The sequence below is a fragment of the Anolis carolinensis genome, chromosome 1 (genome assembly GCF_035594765.1).
Source record: "Anolis carolinensis isolate JA03-04 chromosome 1, rAnoCar3.1.pri, whole genome shotgun sequence".
In the NCBI taxonomy this organism is placed as follows: Eukaryota; Metazoa; Chordata; class Lepidosauria; order Squamata; family Dactyloidae; genus Anolis; species Anolis carolinensis.
Genome location: NC_085841.1, coordinates 210,618,747 through 210,634,361, shown reverse-complemented (window position 1 = coordinate 210,634,361; position 15,615 = coordinate 210,618,747). Strand labels below are relative to the sequence as shown.

The following is a 15,615-nucleotide window of genomic DNA, read 5'->3' as shown; positions in this document are numbered from 1 at the left end:
ATGCTTCTGCCTCACCAAACTACAACTCCCAAACATCATCAGTTTCGATTCTCCCCATTATCCTCAGTCCACACTGTTATACCCAGGCCCACTTCCACACTGCTGAATAAAATCCCACATTATCTGCTATGAACTGGGTTATATGGCAGTGTAGGTTCAGATAACCCAGATATTGTGGATTACCTGCCTTGATTTTCTGGGATATAGGGCTGTGTGGAAGGGCCCTCAATAGTGCTTCATGTTTATAGCTACTAAAGCATGTCACAATCCACATTATAATTGGAGGGACGGAGAGAGAGCGAAGACCTACCCTGAAGAAAACAACCAATGTGGCCAAGAGCTACAACCTAATCCATATTTGGAAATCTCCACTATGGCCCCTTCTACACTGCCAAATAAAATCCACATTATCTGCTTTGAACTAGATTATCTGGTAGTGTAGAACATATAATCCAGTTCAAAGCAGATAATGTGGTTTATCTGCTTTGATCATCTGGATTATATGGCAGTGTAGAAGGGACTTATGGCTGCATTTACCCTATAGCATGGGTGCAGCTTGACACCATGGTTCAGTACTATGTGATTCTGTGGATTGAAGGGCCCTTCCACACAGCCATATAACCCAAAATTTCAGGGCAGAAAATCCCACAATATCTGCTTTGTTCGCACTTGTTTGTATCCCAGTTTAAAGCAGATATTGTGGGATTTTATTCAGCTGTGTGGAAGGGGCTGCTGTTTACATGCTCTTTTGTTTTCTTTGCCAGAGAGTTCTGCTGGTACAGTAGAGTCTCACTTATCCAAGCCTTGCTTATCCAAGCTTCTGGATTATCCAAGCCATTTTTGTAGTCAATGTTTTCAATATATCGTGATATTTTGGTGCTAAATTCGTAAATACAGTACAGTAGAGTCTCACTTATCCAAGCCTCGCTTACCCAAACCTCTGGATAATCCAAGCCATTTTTGTAGTCAATGTTTTCAATATATTGTGATATTTTGGTGCTAAATTTGTAAATACAGTAATTACTACATAACATTCCTGCGTATTAAACTACTTTTTCTGTCAAATTTGTTGTATAACGTGATGTTTTGGTGCTTAATTTGTAAAATCATAACCTAATTTGATGTTTAATAGGTTTTTCCTTAATCCCTCCTTATTATCCAACATATTTGCTTATCCAAGCTTCTGGATTATCCAAGCCATTTTTTGTAGTCAATGTTTTCAATATATCGTGATATTCTGGTGCTAAATTTGTAAATACGGTAATTACTACATAACATTACTGCGTATTGAACTACTTTTTCTGTCAAATTTGTTGTATAACATGATGTTTTGGTGCTTAATTTGTAAAATCATAACCTAATTTGATGTTGAATAGGCTTTTCCTTAATCTTTCCTTATTATCCAAGATATTCGCTTATCCAAGCTTCTGCCGGCCTGTTTACCTTGGATAAGTGAGACTCTACTGTAATTACAACATAACATTCCTGCGTATTGAACTACTTTTTCTGTCAAATTTGTTGTATAACATGATGTTTTGGTGCTTAATTTGTTAAATTATAACCTAATTTGATGTTTAATAGGCTTTTCCTTAATCCCTCCTTATTATCCAAGATATTCGCTTATCCAAGCTTCTGCTGGCCCGTTTAGCTTGGATAAGTGAGACTCGACTGTACCTCACCAGACTCCAACTCACACGACTTTTTAGCATTGAGCCACGGCAATTAAAGCGGTGTCGAACGGCATTAATTCTATTGTGCGGGCAGGCCAACAGTATCCTCATTTATAGCAGCAGAGAAAGCCCGTGTAGGGCTCCAACTCCCAGGGTTCCAAAGCTTTAAACCGCGGCAGTGGCCAAACTGAGTTAATTCCACAGTGTAGATGCATGTGGGGTGAGGGGGGGCAGACCTTCAGGGCGTCCCTTCCTTTTTCCCCAGTGGCCTTCCTGCCCTGCCCAGCTCCGCTTCCTCCCCTCTCCTCCAGGGGCGCCTTGACGCCTAGCTAAGGGGGTCCCCTTAAGCAAGCACCCCAAAAACTCTTGCCGCGCTTTTCCTGAGAGGGAATCTAAGGCAGCACGGAAGGAGAAGAGAAGGAAGAGAGTCACCTTGACCGCCATGCTGAGCCAGGGAAGCGGATGGCGCTGGAGGAGGAGGAGGAGGAGTCTCCCAGCGACGCTGTCAGGCAGCAGGCGCGCCGCCGCCGCAGCTAAAAACACCTCCCTCCCGTCCTCCCTCCCTGTTTTCGGGCCGGCCCTATGTGCCTAAGCAGCGTCCCAGAAGCCAAGCCCGTGTCCCCGCGTGACCCCGGACAGAAGGAGGGGAGGGGGAGGGGGAGGGGGAGGGAGGGGGCTGCCTTAAAGGAACAGGGCTTTCCTCCTCCTCCTCAGTTCAGTGTCTTTTCTCCCGGGAACACACTTAAGGATCTGCTCTCTTTCTGGGTTGTTGTATGTCTTTCGAGCTGTGTGGCCATGTTCCAGAAGCATTCTCTCCTGACGTTTCGCCCACATCTATGGCAGGCATCCTCAGAGGTTGTGAGGGTTGTGAGGGCATCCTCACAACCTCTGAGGATGCCTGCCATAGATGTGGGCGAAACGTCAGGAGAGAATGCTTCTGGAACATGGCCACACAGCCCGAAAGACATACAACAACCCTGTGATCCCGGCCATGAAAGCCTTCGACAACACATGTTCTCTTTCTCTCCCTCTCTCTGGTACGGTAATTAGTCTCTCATCAGCATTCAAAGGGATCGTGGAGGTAGCACCTTTGAGACCAACCTTTGAGAGAAAGAAGTTGGTAACCTGAGCCTTTCCTAAATTTAAATCTTCATCAGACTCATAGTACGAGAAAGAAGTTAATAGCCTAAGGCCCAGGCCTGTAGCCAGGAAAGGGGGGGGGGGGAGTTAGGGGTTCAACCCCCCCCCCCCCCGAAATGTTTCAGATTTTTAAAAAAACCTGGTTTACTCATGAGTTTTAACTGGTTAACCAAATCCCCATGCTAAGTCTATGAAACGCAAAAAATTAAGAGTCCCTCCAGACACTATCTCTTCACTTCACTTTACAGTAGAGTCTCAGTAGTTCAATACGCAGTAATGCTATGTAGTATTTACTGTATTTATGAATTTAGCACCAAAATATCACGATATATTGAAAACATTGACTACAAAAATGCATTGGATAATCCAGAACGTTGGATAAGCGAGTGTTGGATAAGTGAGACTCTACTGTATTTCCTAATTAGTCGCTCTCCACCAGAGTGCTCCAAGCGACTTACAATTTAAAATATCATTCCACTATATAAAAACATTCAACATAAAAACATTCAACAGTGACTATTTGGCAAATTTGATCTGATTTACTTAAATGCACAACCAAACAGCCAAGTCTTGAGCGCTTTTACCAAAGGTCGCAACTCCGACATTGCTCTAACATATGGAGGCAATGAGTTCCACAGAATTGGAGCATAGGCCGAAAAGGCTCTACGCCTTGTAGCTTCCAGTGAAGTGAAGTGAAGAAGACACTATCTCAAGCAGATATTGACAGGCCTGTAGGGGGTGGGTGGGTTAGGGGTTCAACCTCCCCCCCTCCCCCAAAATTTTCAAAACCCCTCCCAAATTTTTTTTCTGGCTACAGCCCTGCTAAGGCCCCTTCCACACAGCTGTATGAAGTCCACACTTTATTTTCATGTCAGGAGCAACCGGAGTTGCTTCTGGAGTGAGAGAATTGGCCGCCTGCAAGGACGTTGCCCGGGGGACGCCCGGATGTTTTGATGTTTTACCATCCTTGTGGGAGGCTTCTGTCATATCCCTGCATGGAGCTGGAGCTGATAGAGGGAGCTCATCCGCACTCTCCCCGGGTGGGATTCGAACCTGGCAGCCTTCAGGTCAGCAACCCAACCTCCAAGTCACAAGGCTTTTATCCCCTAGGCCACCAGAGGCTCCTAAAGTCCACATTGAACTGGATTATATAGCGGTGTGGACTCAGATAATCCAGTTCAAAGTAGAGATTGTGGATTATCTGCCTTGATGTTATATGGCCGTGTGGAAGGGTCCTTAATTTTCCTAGGGCACTTCCATGCAGCCATATAACCCAGAGTATCAAGGGTGAAAATCCTACAATATCTGCTTTGAATTGGGGGCTCTTCCACACAGCCTTATAACCCTGAATATCAAGGCAGATAATCCACAATATCTGCCTTGAACTGGGTTATCTGAGTCCACACTGTCATACTCCGGCCCCTTCCACACAGCTGAATAAAATCCTACATTTCTGCTTTGAACAGTGTGGACTCAGATCACTCAGTTTAAAGCAGATATTGTGGATTGTCTCTCTTGATATTCTGGGTTATATGGCTGTGTAGAAGGGCCCTGAGTCCACACTGCAATATACTTGTGGTAATCTCTGAGCGGTTAGACTCAATTTAACTCTCTCTGGGGGAGAGAGCAAAGTAGCAAAAGCAAAGCTTTTAAATGCAGCAGTTACTTACACAGGGTGAGCAAGAGAAGCCTTTGACCATTTAGGATTGCAATGGACTGCAGAGACTCAGTAAAAGTTCAAAAAGTATTTATTCAGGTAAAAAAAAAAACTCCATTGTAGATAGAAAGGCTTGGGAGCTGTCTAGTCTACTCTAGACTGGTTTCTAAGGAAAAATAAGAAAGGAAAAATAACAAACATCTAAATAGTTACATCTTGCCAGGAGAGACAGCAAGATGCTTCTTGTTAGCTAGAAGAACAAAGGGAGAAGAGAGAACAAAAAAAATGGTTCCAGTCACATGGTCCAGTTTATTGGGGCCATAAAAGACATTCTGAGCAATGAGAAATTAGTGTCCCTAGAGATTCACATTTCTACTAACTTCAAAGTAAGGGATGTGACTTAAACAGGATAGAGTGAAACACAGTAAAGCCTGTCTAGGCATGCTTTGGAAACAGGGAAAGGACTCCCTCAATCTAACTCTATCATCTATCTAACTACATCTAGACTTGAGTAGTCCAGGATGATTCCCAACAATACTTACTAAGGCGATCCCTCGTAGGCCGAGGACAATGGTCTTCCAGTCGTGGGGTCCTGGGGATGGATCCATAGATGGCTGAAGAGACCTATTCTTGATTTGCATGTTCTCCCGCAGTGAGGACATCGGTTTCCAGGTGGAAGGCGGTCCCGGTCAGGGTTGGCTTGACGCTCCTTCCTCTTGGCATGTTTCTCCCTTAAGCCCTCCATTCGTGCCTCTTCAAACTCGGCAGCACTGCTGGTCACAGCTGACCTCCAATTAGAGCGCTCAAGGGCCAGGGCTTCCCAGTTCTCAGTGTCTATGCCACAGTTTTTAAGGTTGGCTTTAAGCCCATCTTTAAATCTCTTTTCCTGCCCACCAACATTACGTTTCCCGTTCTTCAGTTCGGAGTAGAGCAACTGCTTTGGGAGACGACAACGTGGCCAATATAAACTGCAATATAACCCCGTTCAAAGCAGATAATGTGGGATTTTATACAGCTGTGTGGAAGGGGCCCCAGGATCTGATCCCAGGGTTTCTGTTTATCCCAGATCTTCTGGTAGTGTGGACTCATCTAATCCATTTTAAAGCAGAAAACCTGGGATCAGACCCTGGGATACAGGGCTTGTGGAAGGGCCCTTCTTCATCAGATGTATGGAGCAAGAAGAAGAAATTGATAGCATAAGCTTTTGTGGAGTGAAAGTCCTTTTCATCCTATGCATGGAGTGAGAGGAAGATGGGAGTATAAGCTCTCAATAATAATAGTTTTATTTTTTACCTACTTCTCCTCGTGGCTCGAGGTGGGTCACAACATAGTCAAAACACACAAACATTGCAAAAATTCTATAAGCACACATATTAAAATGTAGTTCTATAGAACATACATATTAAACGTGTTTCTATAAAATTGATTTGAGTCTTCTTCATCAGATGCATGGAGCAAGGAAGAAGTTGGTAGTATAAGCTTTAGTAAAATAAACTGTTATTCATCAGATGTTTGGAGTGAGAGGAAGACATTGGAAGCACCAACTTTCTTTTTTTTTATGTGTCAGGAGTGACTTGAGAAACTGCAAGTGGCTTCTGATGTGAGAGAATTTGTTGTCTGCAAGGACGTTGCCCAGGGGACGCCCGGATGTTTGATGTTTTACCAACCTGTGGGAGGCTTCTCTCATGTCTCCACATGGGGAGCTGGAGCTGACCAATGGGAGCTCACCCCACTCCCTGCATTTGAACCGCCAATTTTTCTGTCAGCAGTCCTGCCAGCACAAGAGTTTAACTCATTGCGCCACAGGGGGCTCCACCAACTTTTTTTGACTTAAGTCTATAGTACTTCCTCAGAGAGGATCTGAGGAAGTATACATAAGTCTACAAAATCTTATGCTACAGGTTGAAGATCTCTTACTCAAATGCTTGAAATCAGAAGTATTTTCATTTTTGGATTGGGGTGGGTTATACTTGTATTTACATATAGGCACATAATGAGATGACTTCGAGATAGGACCTAAGTCTAAATACAAAATTTCTGTATGATTTATATACACCTTACACATATGATCTGAAGGTAATTTTATATGTTTTCGAACTGCTAGATTGGCAGAAGCTGGAGCTAACAGTGGGCGCTCACTCAGTTCCCGGGATTTGAACCTAGGACCTTTTGGTCTGCAAGTTCAGCAGCTCATTGCTTTAACACACTTCGCCACCAGGGTTCCATAATGCAAATAAGAGCCTCCAAAATGTGAAAGGGCAATGTAATACTGTATTTATTTATTTCGTGTCAAAAGCATTGTACAACAAATACATTTCAAATAATGGGAAAAAAAGAAAAAAGAAAAAAAAATCACAAGCAACTAAATAGTTTTGGACCAAAAGTGGGCAACAGCAACCGCATTGTCTGTAGCTTTAAACAACTCCTCCTCCGTACATGAGGCAGGCCATTGTGGGCAAGCATACATGTGCTGAGTTGTTTGTTCAGCTCCACAGTCACACAAGGTGGAGGATTCCTCCAGGTGGTGCCACCTTGCCAAGTTGTCTTTTGATCTGCCCACTCCACTTCTGAGTCTGTTCAGGGACTTCCAAGTTGCCCATTCTTGGTTTGCCCCTGGAGGAAGACCCTATTGGGGGGCCATCCAGTTAGAATTGCCAGGTTTAGCTGCCCAGAGAGACACCCTTGCTGCTGCTGGAGGAACATCAAGAGGAGTGGTGGTTCTCATGAAGCCCTTCCTTGATTTGAGTCTGGTGGGAGGAGGGTGATAGTCATGCAGTGGGTGGCTTTCACAATGTTCGACCTTTTTCTCTCTCACCGTTAGCAGCAACTTCCCATCGCACGTCAGGAGGGGCAATGCCAGCTAACTTGTAGAGTTTATCAACAGGTGTAGGTTTAAGGCATCCCGTGATGATTCTGCATGTTTCATTCAGTGCTAATGTAATACTGTAGATATCCAGAGAAGCTGTTTGAAACTCTCATTCTGCAGGGGAGTTGTTTACATGGGCTGGGAACCTAAGAGCGCCACTTGAATTGAAAGCAGATGACTTCTTTTCATTTGTTTTATACATATCCTGGGGCCAGGGTGGGGGATGATAATTGCTTTTATGTCAGTTGTAAGACCAATATGTACAATGAGCGGTTTTTAACAAAGAAATGACAAAAGAAAATACAAGTTTACCATCCCTTATCTGGAATCCAGAATCTGAATTACTCCAAAATCCAAAATTGCCTGCATGGATGGCTGAGATAGTGACATCTTTTCTTTCCCCTGTGCACAAACTTGGCTTGAGACGCAAAATTATTTAAAATGGCCTTCAGAGTATGTGTAGACAGTGGGTATGAAACACACACGAATTTCCATTTAGGCTTAGGTCCCATCACCATTATGTATGCATATGCAGATACAGATACTGTATTCCAAAATCCATGAGGGAAGATCCAAAAGCTTAAACCTTTCTCGTCCCAAGCATTTTGGATGAGGGGTACTAAACCTATACCAAGAATCAAAACTTTTCTGGTATTCTCACTCAGTGAATCTTCAACTCTTGTCTCACAAAGAGCTGTGCGTATTCTCTGTATTGTCATTGTACTAACACATTTTGAAAATTATTCCTATTCCAACTGTTGATTTATATTACTTCGGTAGATGTTTATATGTCTTTTCAAATTTGAAAACTAATAACCTGTTTATTTAATCAAACTTATCTCTAATTTGTGAACAAATAATAAAATATAACAATTATGTTTTGATTAAAGCTTTGTCCCCTTCTCTGCCCCTCCCCCAAGCCTGGCCATCAGAGACGGAAGTCCTGGAAGTGGCAGAGGGTGGCTGATCTAGTTTTTTACAGTCCAGAAGTTTCCATTCATCAGCTACTTACCCTATCCAGTGATCTAGCAGAATTAATGAGTTGTGATAACAAAGGAGACAGCCTTTGAAAAGTAATGCGCTTGGGCTTCTGCCAAACATATACGAAAGACTGAGCAGCTGAAGCATTTGAAATAGGAGAAACCAAGATATTTAAAAGGAAAAAATACACTCTGTTTCATGAACCATTTAAACACAGTTGGGTGAGCTGGGATTCTATCCAAGTGTGTGAACAAATGGGGCTGTCACATGAATCAAACTCATTGGTCCATCCGGCTTAGGACCACTTGTGGCCCTACAAGATTTCAAGGCACCCAACATGCTCTCTAAGCTCCTTCAACCTGTACTTGGGACATCTCTTTGCAACTTTCTCTGTTCAAAGTACATGTTTCATTACTGAACTATGACTCTTACAACCCTGGATAATGCCACTGTCTACTTGGATAAAGTCCCAGTGAGTCCCAAAATTGTCTATTTGGATGGCTGAGATAGTAACATCTTTGCTTTCTGATGGTTCAAGATGCAAGGTACATTTTAATAATTTTGTTCCATACATAAAATGATTATATTTTATATAAAATGCCTTCAGGTTATGCTTATAAGGTATATATATATAACCTGAAGGCATAATTTAATGTTACACTCCAGTCCCATCTCCAAGATATCTCATAATGTACATATGTGCAATACAAAGAGTACTATCCATACTGAGCCGGAAGTTAACCCAGTTTGAACCAACTTTCTTCTAAGTACACATGAATGTAGCTGTCCAAGTTAATAAAATGTATACACTTACTTTTGGGTGCATCTACACTGCAGTTGTTAACTATAGCATATTAACTGCCATGGTGCAATGCCATGCAGTCATGGGAGATGTAGTTTTACAAGGCCTTTAGCCTTCTCTGCCAAAGAGTGCTGGTGTCTCACCAAACTACATCTCTCAAGATTCCATTGCATTGATCTGGGGCAGTTAAAGTGGTGTCAAACTGCATTACAGTGTTCCCTCACTTATCGCTGGGGTTAGGTTCGAGGACCACCTGCAATAACTGAAAATCCGTGAAGTAGGGGCACTATATTAATTTTAATATTTATACATTATTTTAGTAGTTATACACTATTTTAAGTCTTTATCAACCAATTGTGTGTTGTCGAAGGCTTTCATGGCCGGGATCACAGGGTTGTTGTATGTCTTTCGGGCTGTGTGGCCATGTTCCATAAGTATTCTCTCCTGATGTTTCACCCACATCTATGGCAGGCATCCTCAGAGGTTGCGAGGTATGGATAAACTAAGTAAGGAAAGGAAAGAATATATATCTGTGTAGAGTCCAGGGTGTGGCAAGAATCCTTTGTCACTGGGAAGCCAGCATTAATGTTTCAGTTAATCACCCTAATTAGCATTGGAAAGGTTTTTGTCTCTTGCCTGGGGGCATCCTTTGTTCAGTCATTAGCTGTGCCCTCAGAGTGTTGGTTCCCATCTACTGTTTTGATTTTAGAGTTTTGTAATACTGGTAGCCAGATTTTGTTCATTTTCATGGTTTCTTCCTTTCTGTTGAAATTGTCCACATGCTTGTGGATTTCAATGGCTTCTCTGTGTAGTCTGACATGATAGTTGTTGGAGCGAACCAGCATTTCTGTGTTCTCAAATAATATACTGTGTCCAGGCTGGTTCATCAAGTGCTCTGCTATGGCTGATTTCTCTGGTTGAGTTAGTCTGCAGTGCCTTTCATGTTCTTTGACTCTTGTTTGGGCAATGCTGCATTTGGTGGTCCCTATGTATACTTGTCCACAGCTGCATGGTATCCGGTAGACTCCTGCAGAGGAGAGAGGATCCCTCTTGTCCTTCGCTGACCATAGCATTTGTTGGATTTTCTTTGTGGGTCTGTAGATAGTTTGTAGGTTGTGCTTCTTCATCAGTTTGCCTATGCGGTCAGTGGTTCCCTTGATGTATGGTAAGAACACCTTTCCTCTGGGTGGATCTTTGTCTTGACTCTCATGGCTTGTTCTTGGCCTTGCAGCTCTTCTGATGTCTGTGGTGGAGTATCCATTGGCCTGTAGAGCCCAGTTTAGGGTTGATAATTGTGTATTGATAAATCGCCTCCTTCTCCTCCCGTTGCCGCTTGGGCTCCTTTTCTCTCCCTTTGGTTTCTTTTTCCTCCCTTCCTTAGGCTGTACATTGTAATTTTTATGATTTATAATAGTCTTTTAGAGTTTATTGAAAAACCGCGAAACAGCGAATCCACGAAAAGTGAACCGCAAAGTAGTGAGGGAACACTGTATATTGACAGTGTAGATCCATCCTAAGGTGGGGGAATATAGAAGTGGTTGGCTGTGGGACAACTGTGGCCAGTTAGGTTACAGCAAAGCATAATGCAAAAATTCAAGAAACAGAGCTTGAGTTTAAATTAGTTTTAAAATTTCCATCCTGCCTCTCTGTTTCTAATCTGATCTCACACACTTATGTTACGGCATCTATTCCACAAATGTTTGTGTACACAAAAACAAGTTTGTTCGTCTTCACTGTAGCTAACGTGTTTGAGGACACTAATGCTGCCTGTGTTATTAACTCCATGCATCTGAGTAAGTAGACAAAGGCTTTTGCTTATGCTTCTCTCAGTTACTTTGCATATTGTACTTTTGATATTTTTAATGCCAATGTGTCACAATTTTCAAGGAGTGGAACAAGCAACAAGTATTATTTTGGGGAGGGAGGACAAGGAGAGAAGTATATGCTGATTAAAAAGTATAAAGTCATGTCTGTGTGAGTCTGGAATCTCAGAATATAAAGAGATCTGATAGCACCTTTCAGACAAACTGAGAGAAAGAGGTTGGTACAGATCAAGTTACCACTATGTGAAATTCCAAAATCCAAAATGCAGTAGAGTCTCACTTATCCAAGCCTCGCTTATCCAAGCCTCTGGATAATCCAAGCCATTTTTGTAGTCAATGTTTCAATATATCGTGATATTTTGGTGCTAAATTCATAAATACAGTAATTACAACATAACATTACTGCGTATTGAACTACTTTTTCTGTCAAATTTGTTGTATAATATGAAGTTTTGGTGCTTAATTTGTAAAATCATACCCTAATTTGATGTTTAATAGGCTTTTCCTTAATCCCTCCTTATTATCCAAGATATTCACTTATCCAAGCTTCTGCCGGCCCGTTTAGCTTGGATAAGTGAGTACTGCAAAATCTGAAATTGTCCACATGGGTGGCTGAGACAGCTACACATTTGCTTTCAGTGTTCAATGCACACAACCTTTGGGAGCATTTATACTGTAGAATGAATGCAGTTTGACTGCACTTTGATTGCCATGGCTCAGTGCTATGGAATCCTGGAATGTCTAGTTTGGTGATTCATCACCACTACTTGGCACAGAAGCTAAATACCTTGTAAAACTACAGCTCCCACGATTCCATTGCATTGAGTCATGGCAGCTAAAGTAGTGTAAATCTGCATACATACTACATAGTAGAGTCACCTTAAGACTGAATTGAGTCATTTTACTTAAGAGGCTCGAGATGCCACAAGATACTTGAGTTCATGCAAAGTTCTACTAATAGATTATTGCCCTTTCTGATATCAACTGGGATGAAGCCATTTAGAAGTAAAACGTAGCCGCTACTAAAATATTACCCCAAACTAGACTCCAGTGGTAGAGCAACTCTCCAGCCAGAGATGTAAACCTATGAATAATTGCTGCCAACCAATAGCTCCCCATATTTCAATAGGAACAACTGAAACACGGGGGTCTACTGTGAGACAGCTCCTGGTCGGGATGCTGGAATTGCCACACTGCCGCCCCAATTCACCAGAGGCTGGGCCTTATCCGTTTGATGAGGTCTTGAGTATAGAATTACAGTATGACCCCTGTATCTGCGAAAAAAAATATCCATAGTTTCTTTCCCCCCATTAAATATTTTTAATTTAAAATGTGCATTTTAACAGAAAGTACAAAAAAAGAACAGCTACACACACCCAAACATGTACATTCTTGAACAATGCTTCCTAACATTTGTACAGTATTTGTTCCTAATTATTTCCTCTCCCCACCCACCTCATTGTATTGACTTTCCATCCTTTGATCATATGTAATTATATCCTTCTTTCCTACATATCCATGATTTCAGTTATCTACAATTTCACTTATGTATTTATTAAAGAAGAACCTCCTCTACAAGCTACACTGTGTTCATACTTCTGTCATTTATCCAATTGAAAACAATATTGAAATCAATATTACCCGCGGTTTTATGTATCCACGCAAAGTCTGGGAATATATTCCCCACAGATATGTTAGAGAGGAGTGTCATACTGTACTTCTTTAGTGTGATTGCTAATTATTTATTAATATATAGAAGGTAAAGAGACAGAAACCTTTGATCAGCAAGGTATATAGATTTTCTCCAAGACTGAAGAATCTAAAATAAATTTAGGATTTTGCTGTGTGTGTACTTGGGATCATAGCCTAGAAGAGGAAGTAGCAAGTCCAGCACATATGCCTCTTGAAATCATTTTTGGAGGTCCTGGACTATAACATTCCACAAGGCTTTATGGTATCAAAAATTGAGGACTAAAACAGCCAATTACCACTCTTGGAGGCCTTCTAGGAGTGGCAAGCTGGCAAAAAAATACCCTCCCCAAACCTCTAGTCAAAACTAGAAGTGGATTCTGGTCATTCCTGGTTGCAATTTATGGCCAATTTCCTAAATTTCTGGGACCAGTGCAGCCTACAGCAGGTCTGCAAGGGCAAAAACTGTTCACTCTAGTGAAACTGACCACCACATCCACAATAGAAAAGTTTTGCTTAAAACAAAAAAGAATAAAAAGGAACACTTTAAACACATTTCCCAGTGTACTTCCTTCCCTGTGTTGTTCAGAATCATTTTTATTTCAAGAAAATATTCATTCCATATTAACAGGTTTTTAAATTAAAATAATCAGCATGCATAATTTTGCTCAGTTGTCACTTGATTTTTAATTCTGTTACTTATGATTGGCATATTATAAATATAATAAATAATATATTGTATATACATGTAATATTGATAATATTATAGTGTAATACAATATAATACTAATAATAATACAATATAATATTAATTATATATTATGTATTACATGTAATATTACTGGTAATATTACAATATAGTGGTGTGGTGCAATATGCTGTGCTAGTGATATAATATACTGTATGTAAATATTATTTGTAAGCCTCTCCGAGTCCCCTTCATGGTGAGAAGGGTGGGATATAAATGTAGGAAATAAATAAATAAATATTATCCTGTAGCATCAAATGTACTATTATACTGAACTGGCAATTCTGACTGGAGCTGAAGTTTTATCACTTTGAGTATTTAACATAAACAGAAAATTCATCCTTATCAGTTTGCTTCTCATTTATGATTAAGTCTTCACAGGACCAAAGTAATTGGACTAAAGAACAGTACAAGTTGGAAACCTTCTGAATCTGATGTGTTTTTATCAAGTGTGTTCTTGGGCTTTTAACAATAAAAAGATTCCTCCTGGATTTAAAATGATTATGTAGAGGAACAGAAATATTGTGAAATTGTTCCCCATACCCATTGGGGGGGGGGGGGGCAGGATACTGGAAAGGCATTTGGAGACTTTTTTTTATCATTTCTGCCTAGGCAGATGAGGTTTCAAAATAGATCCACTTCTATTATAAAGAATCTCTAGGGTGGAGTTTCTCAAACTGTGCTTCTCCAGATGTTTTGTACTTCAGCTCCCACAATTCCTAACATCTGGTAAGCTGGCTGTTCTAGGGAAACAATTTATTAAAAGTGGGAAAAGACCTACAGAGCTTCTACCAATTGTGTCTAAGAAGTGTTTTTCTTAGGTAGGTAAAGGTAAAGGTTTTCCCCTGATATGAAGTCTAGTTGTGTCCGACTGTGGGTGGTGGTGCTTATCTCCACTTCTAAGCTAAATAGCCAGCATTGTCTGTAGACTCCTCCAAAGTTATGTGGCCAGCATCACTGCTTGGAGCACCATTGCCTTCCCGCCCGAGTGGTACCTACTGATCTACTTACATTTGCATGTTTTCAAACTGCTAGGTTGGCAGAAGCTGGGACTAACAGTGGGAGCTCACCCCGCTCCCCAGATTTGAACTGCCAACTTTTCTGCCAGCAAGTTGAAATCTGCAGCTCAGTGGTTTAACCCGCTGCTCCACCAGGGGTTCCAATAAACACTTATTAGTCCAGTGGATATATTGATTCTCTAACTGTAATTCAAATTAATTGATCTGTATTGTGCAATTCCCTCTTAAGGAACTTCGGGAATATGTGAATGCACTGCCTGAGACTATTAGACCTCAAGTGAAGTATGATACACTTTGTGTTGGGTTATCTAGCAATCATGCATACATTTTCAATGTGGGATGGTTTATGTAGTTAGTTTTATTTGTTGCTTAGTAACCTGAAGCCAAAGCTGCATTCCAAAGTTGATGGCATCATTTTAGGGGTTTTGCATGTGATGTGGGAAATGGGAGTATACTTCCTGGAGACATACAGGAAGTTATGTACGCCTTTAGAATTTGGGGTATATAAGGGGAGGGAGACTCTCTTTTGTTCTCTCTCTTGATCCTGCCATGTGGCCTGCTGATACTTCTTGTTAAGAGATATGTAGTATCCTGTACTGTATTCTTTGGAACTAATATGTTTTACATGTATGACCATCATCATACAAGATTGTGAGTAAACATATTTTTACTAATTTACTTTTAGTGTCTCTGATGTCTATTTATGCGCATGACTCTTTAAAGAGAAAGGGAGGTTGGCTATTTTGTTTTTCTTACCTCTGCTCATATAAACCCTTAGCCTTCTGCATTTTTGCTACTCTGCACCAATTTCTAACCATATTGGTATCATAATCCTAACAGGTTATGATCATATTTTCTAATACAGTACTTTGGAGTACCTAAGTAAGAAAAGTGGAAAGTCTCTTTGTTGCTGATATACATTGGAAGGGGATTATTGCTAATTCTCCACTGAGATTTTCCTTATTAATCAAAACTTGGGGGGGGGGGGGGGGGGAGGGAACTGGCTCCCAGAATCCAAGAGCTCCCACACACTGCACAATTATTGGTGTTATGATGTTACTTTACCTGTCATGCTGATATTGGTGAAATCCTGGGAGAGGTAGTGTCCAAATTGTCCTCTTAATTCTCTTGTGTTTTTGAGGTCACACAACTCTATGGAGCCAGTGGTCTAGCATTAAGCACTGAGCAGTTCATTCTGGAACAGCTGGACCTAACTCATC

The 15,615-nt window shown here is 41.3% G+C and overlaps 1 protein-coding gene across 1 annotated transcript in view; it reads right to left on the bottom strand.

Moving 5' to 3' along the window:
* slc25a12 (solute carrier family 25 member 12) overlaps positions 1–2,254 on the bottom strand; it is a 99,428-nt gene extending 97,174 nt beyond the window's left edge. Inside the window, exon 1 of the mRNA XM_062964448.1 lies at positions 2,103–2,254. Within this exon, the coding sequence (XP_062820518.1) occupies positions 2,103–2,114 (12 nt within the window). The 5' untranslated portion in view covers positions 2,115–2,254. The remainder of the gene's footprint in view (positions 1–2,102) is intronic.
* Between the last annotated feature and the right edge of the window lie 13,361 nt (positions 2,255–15,615).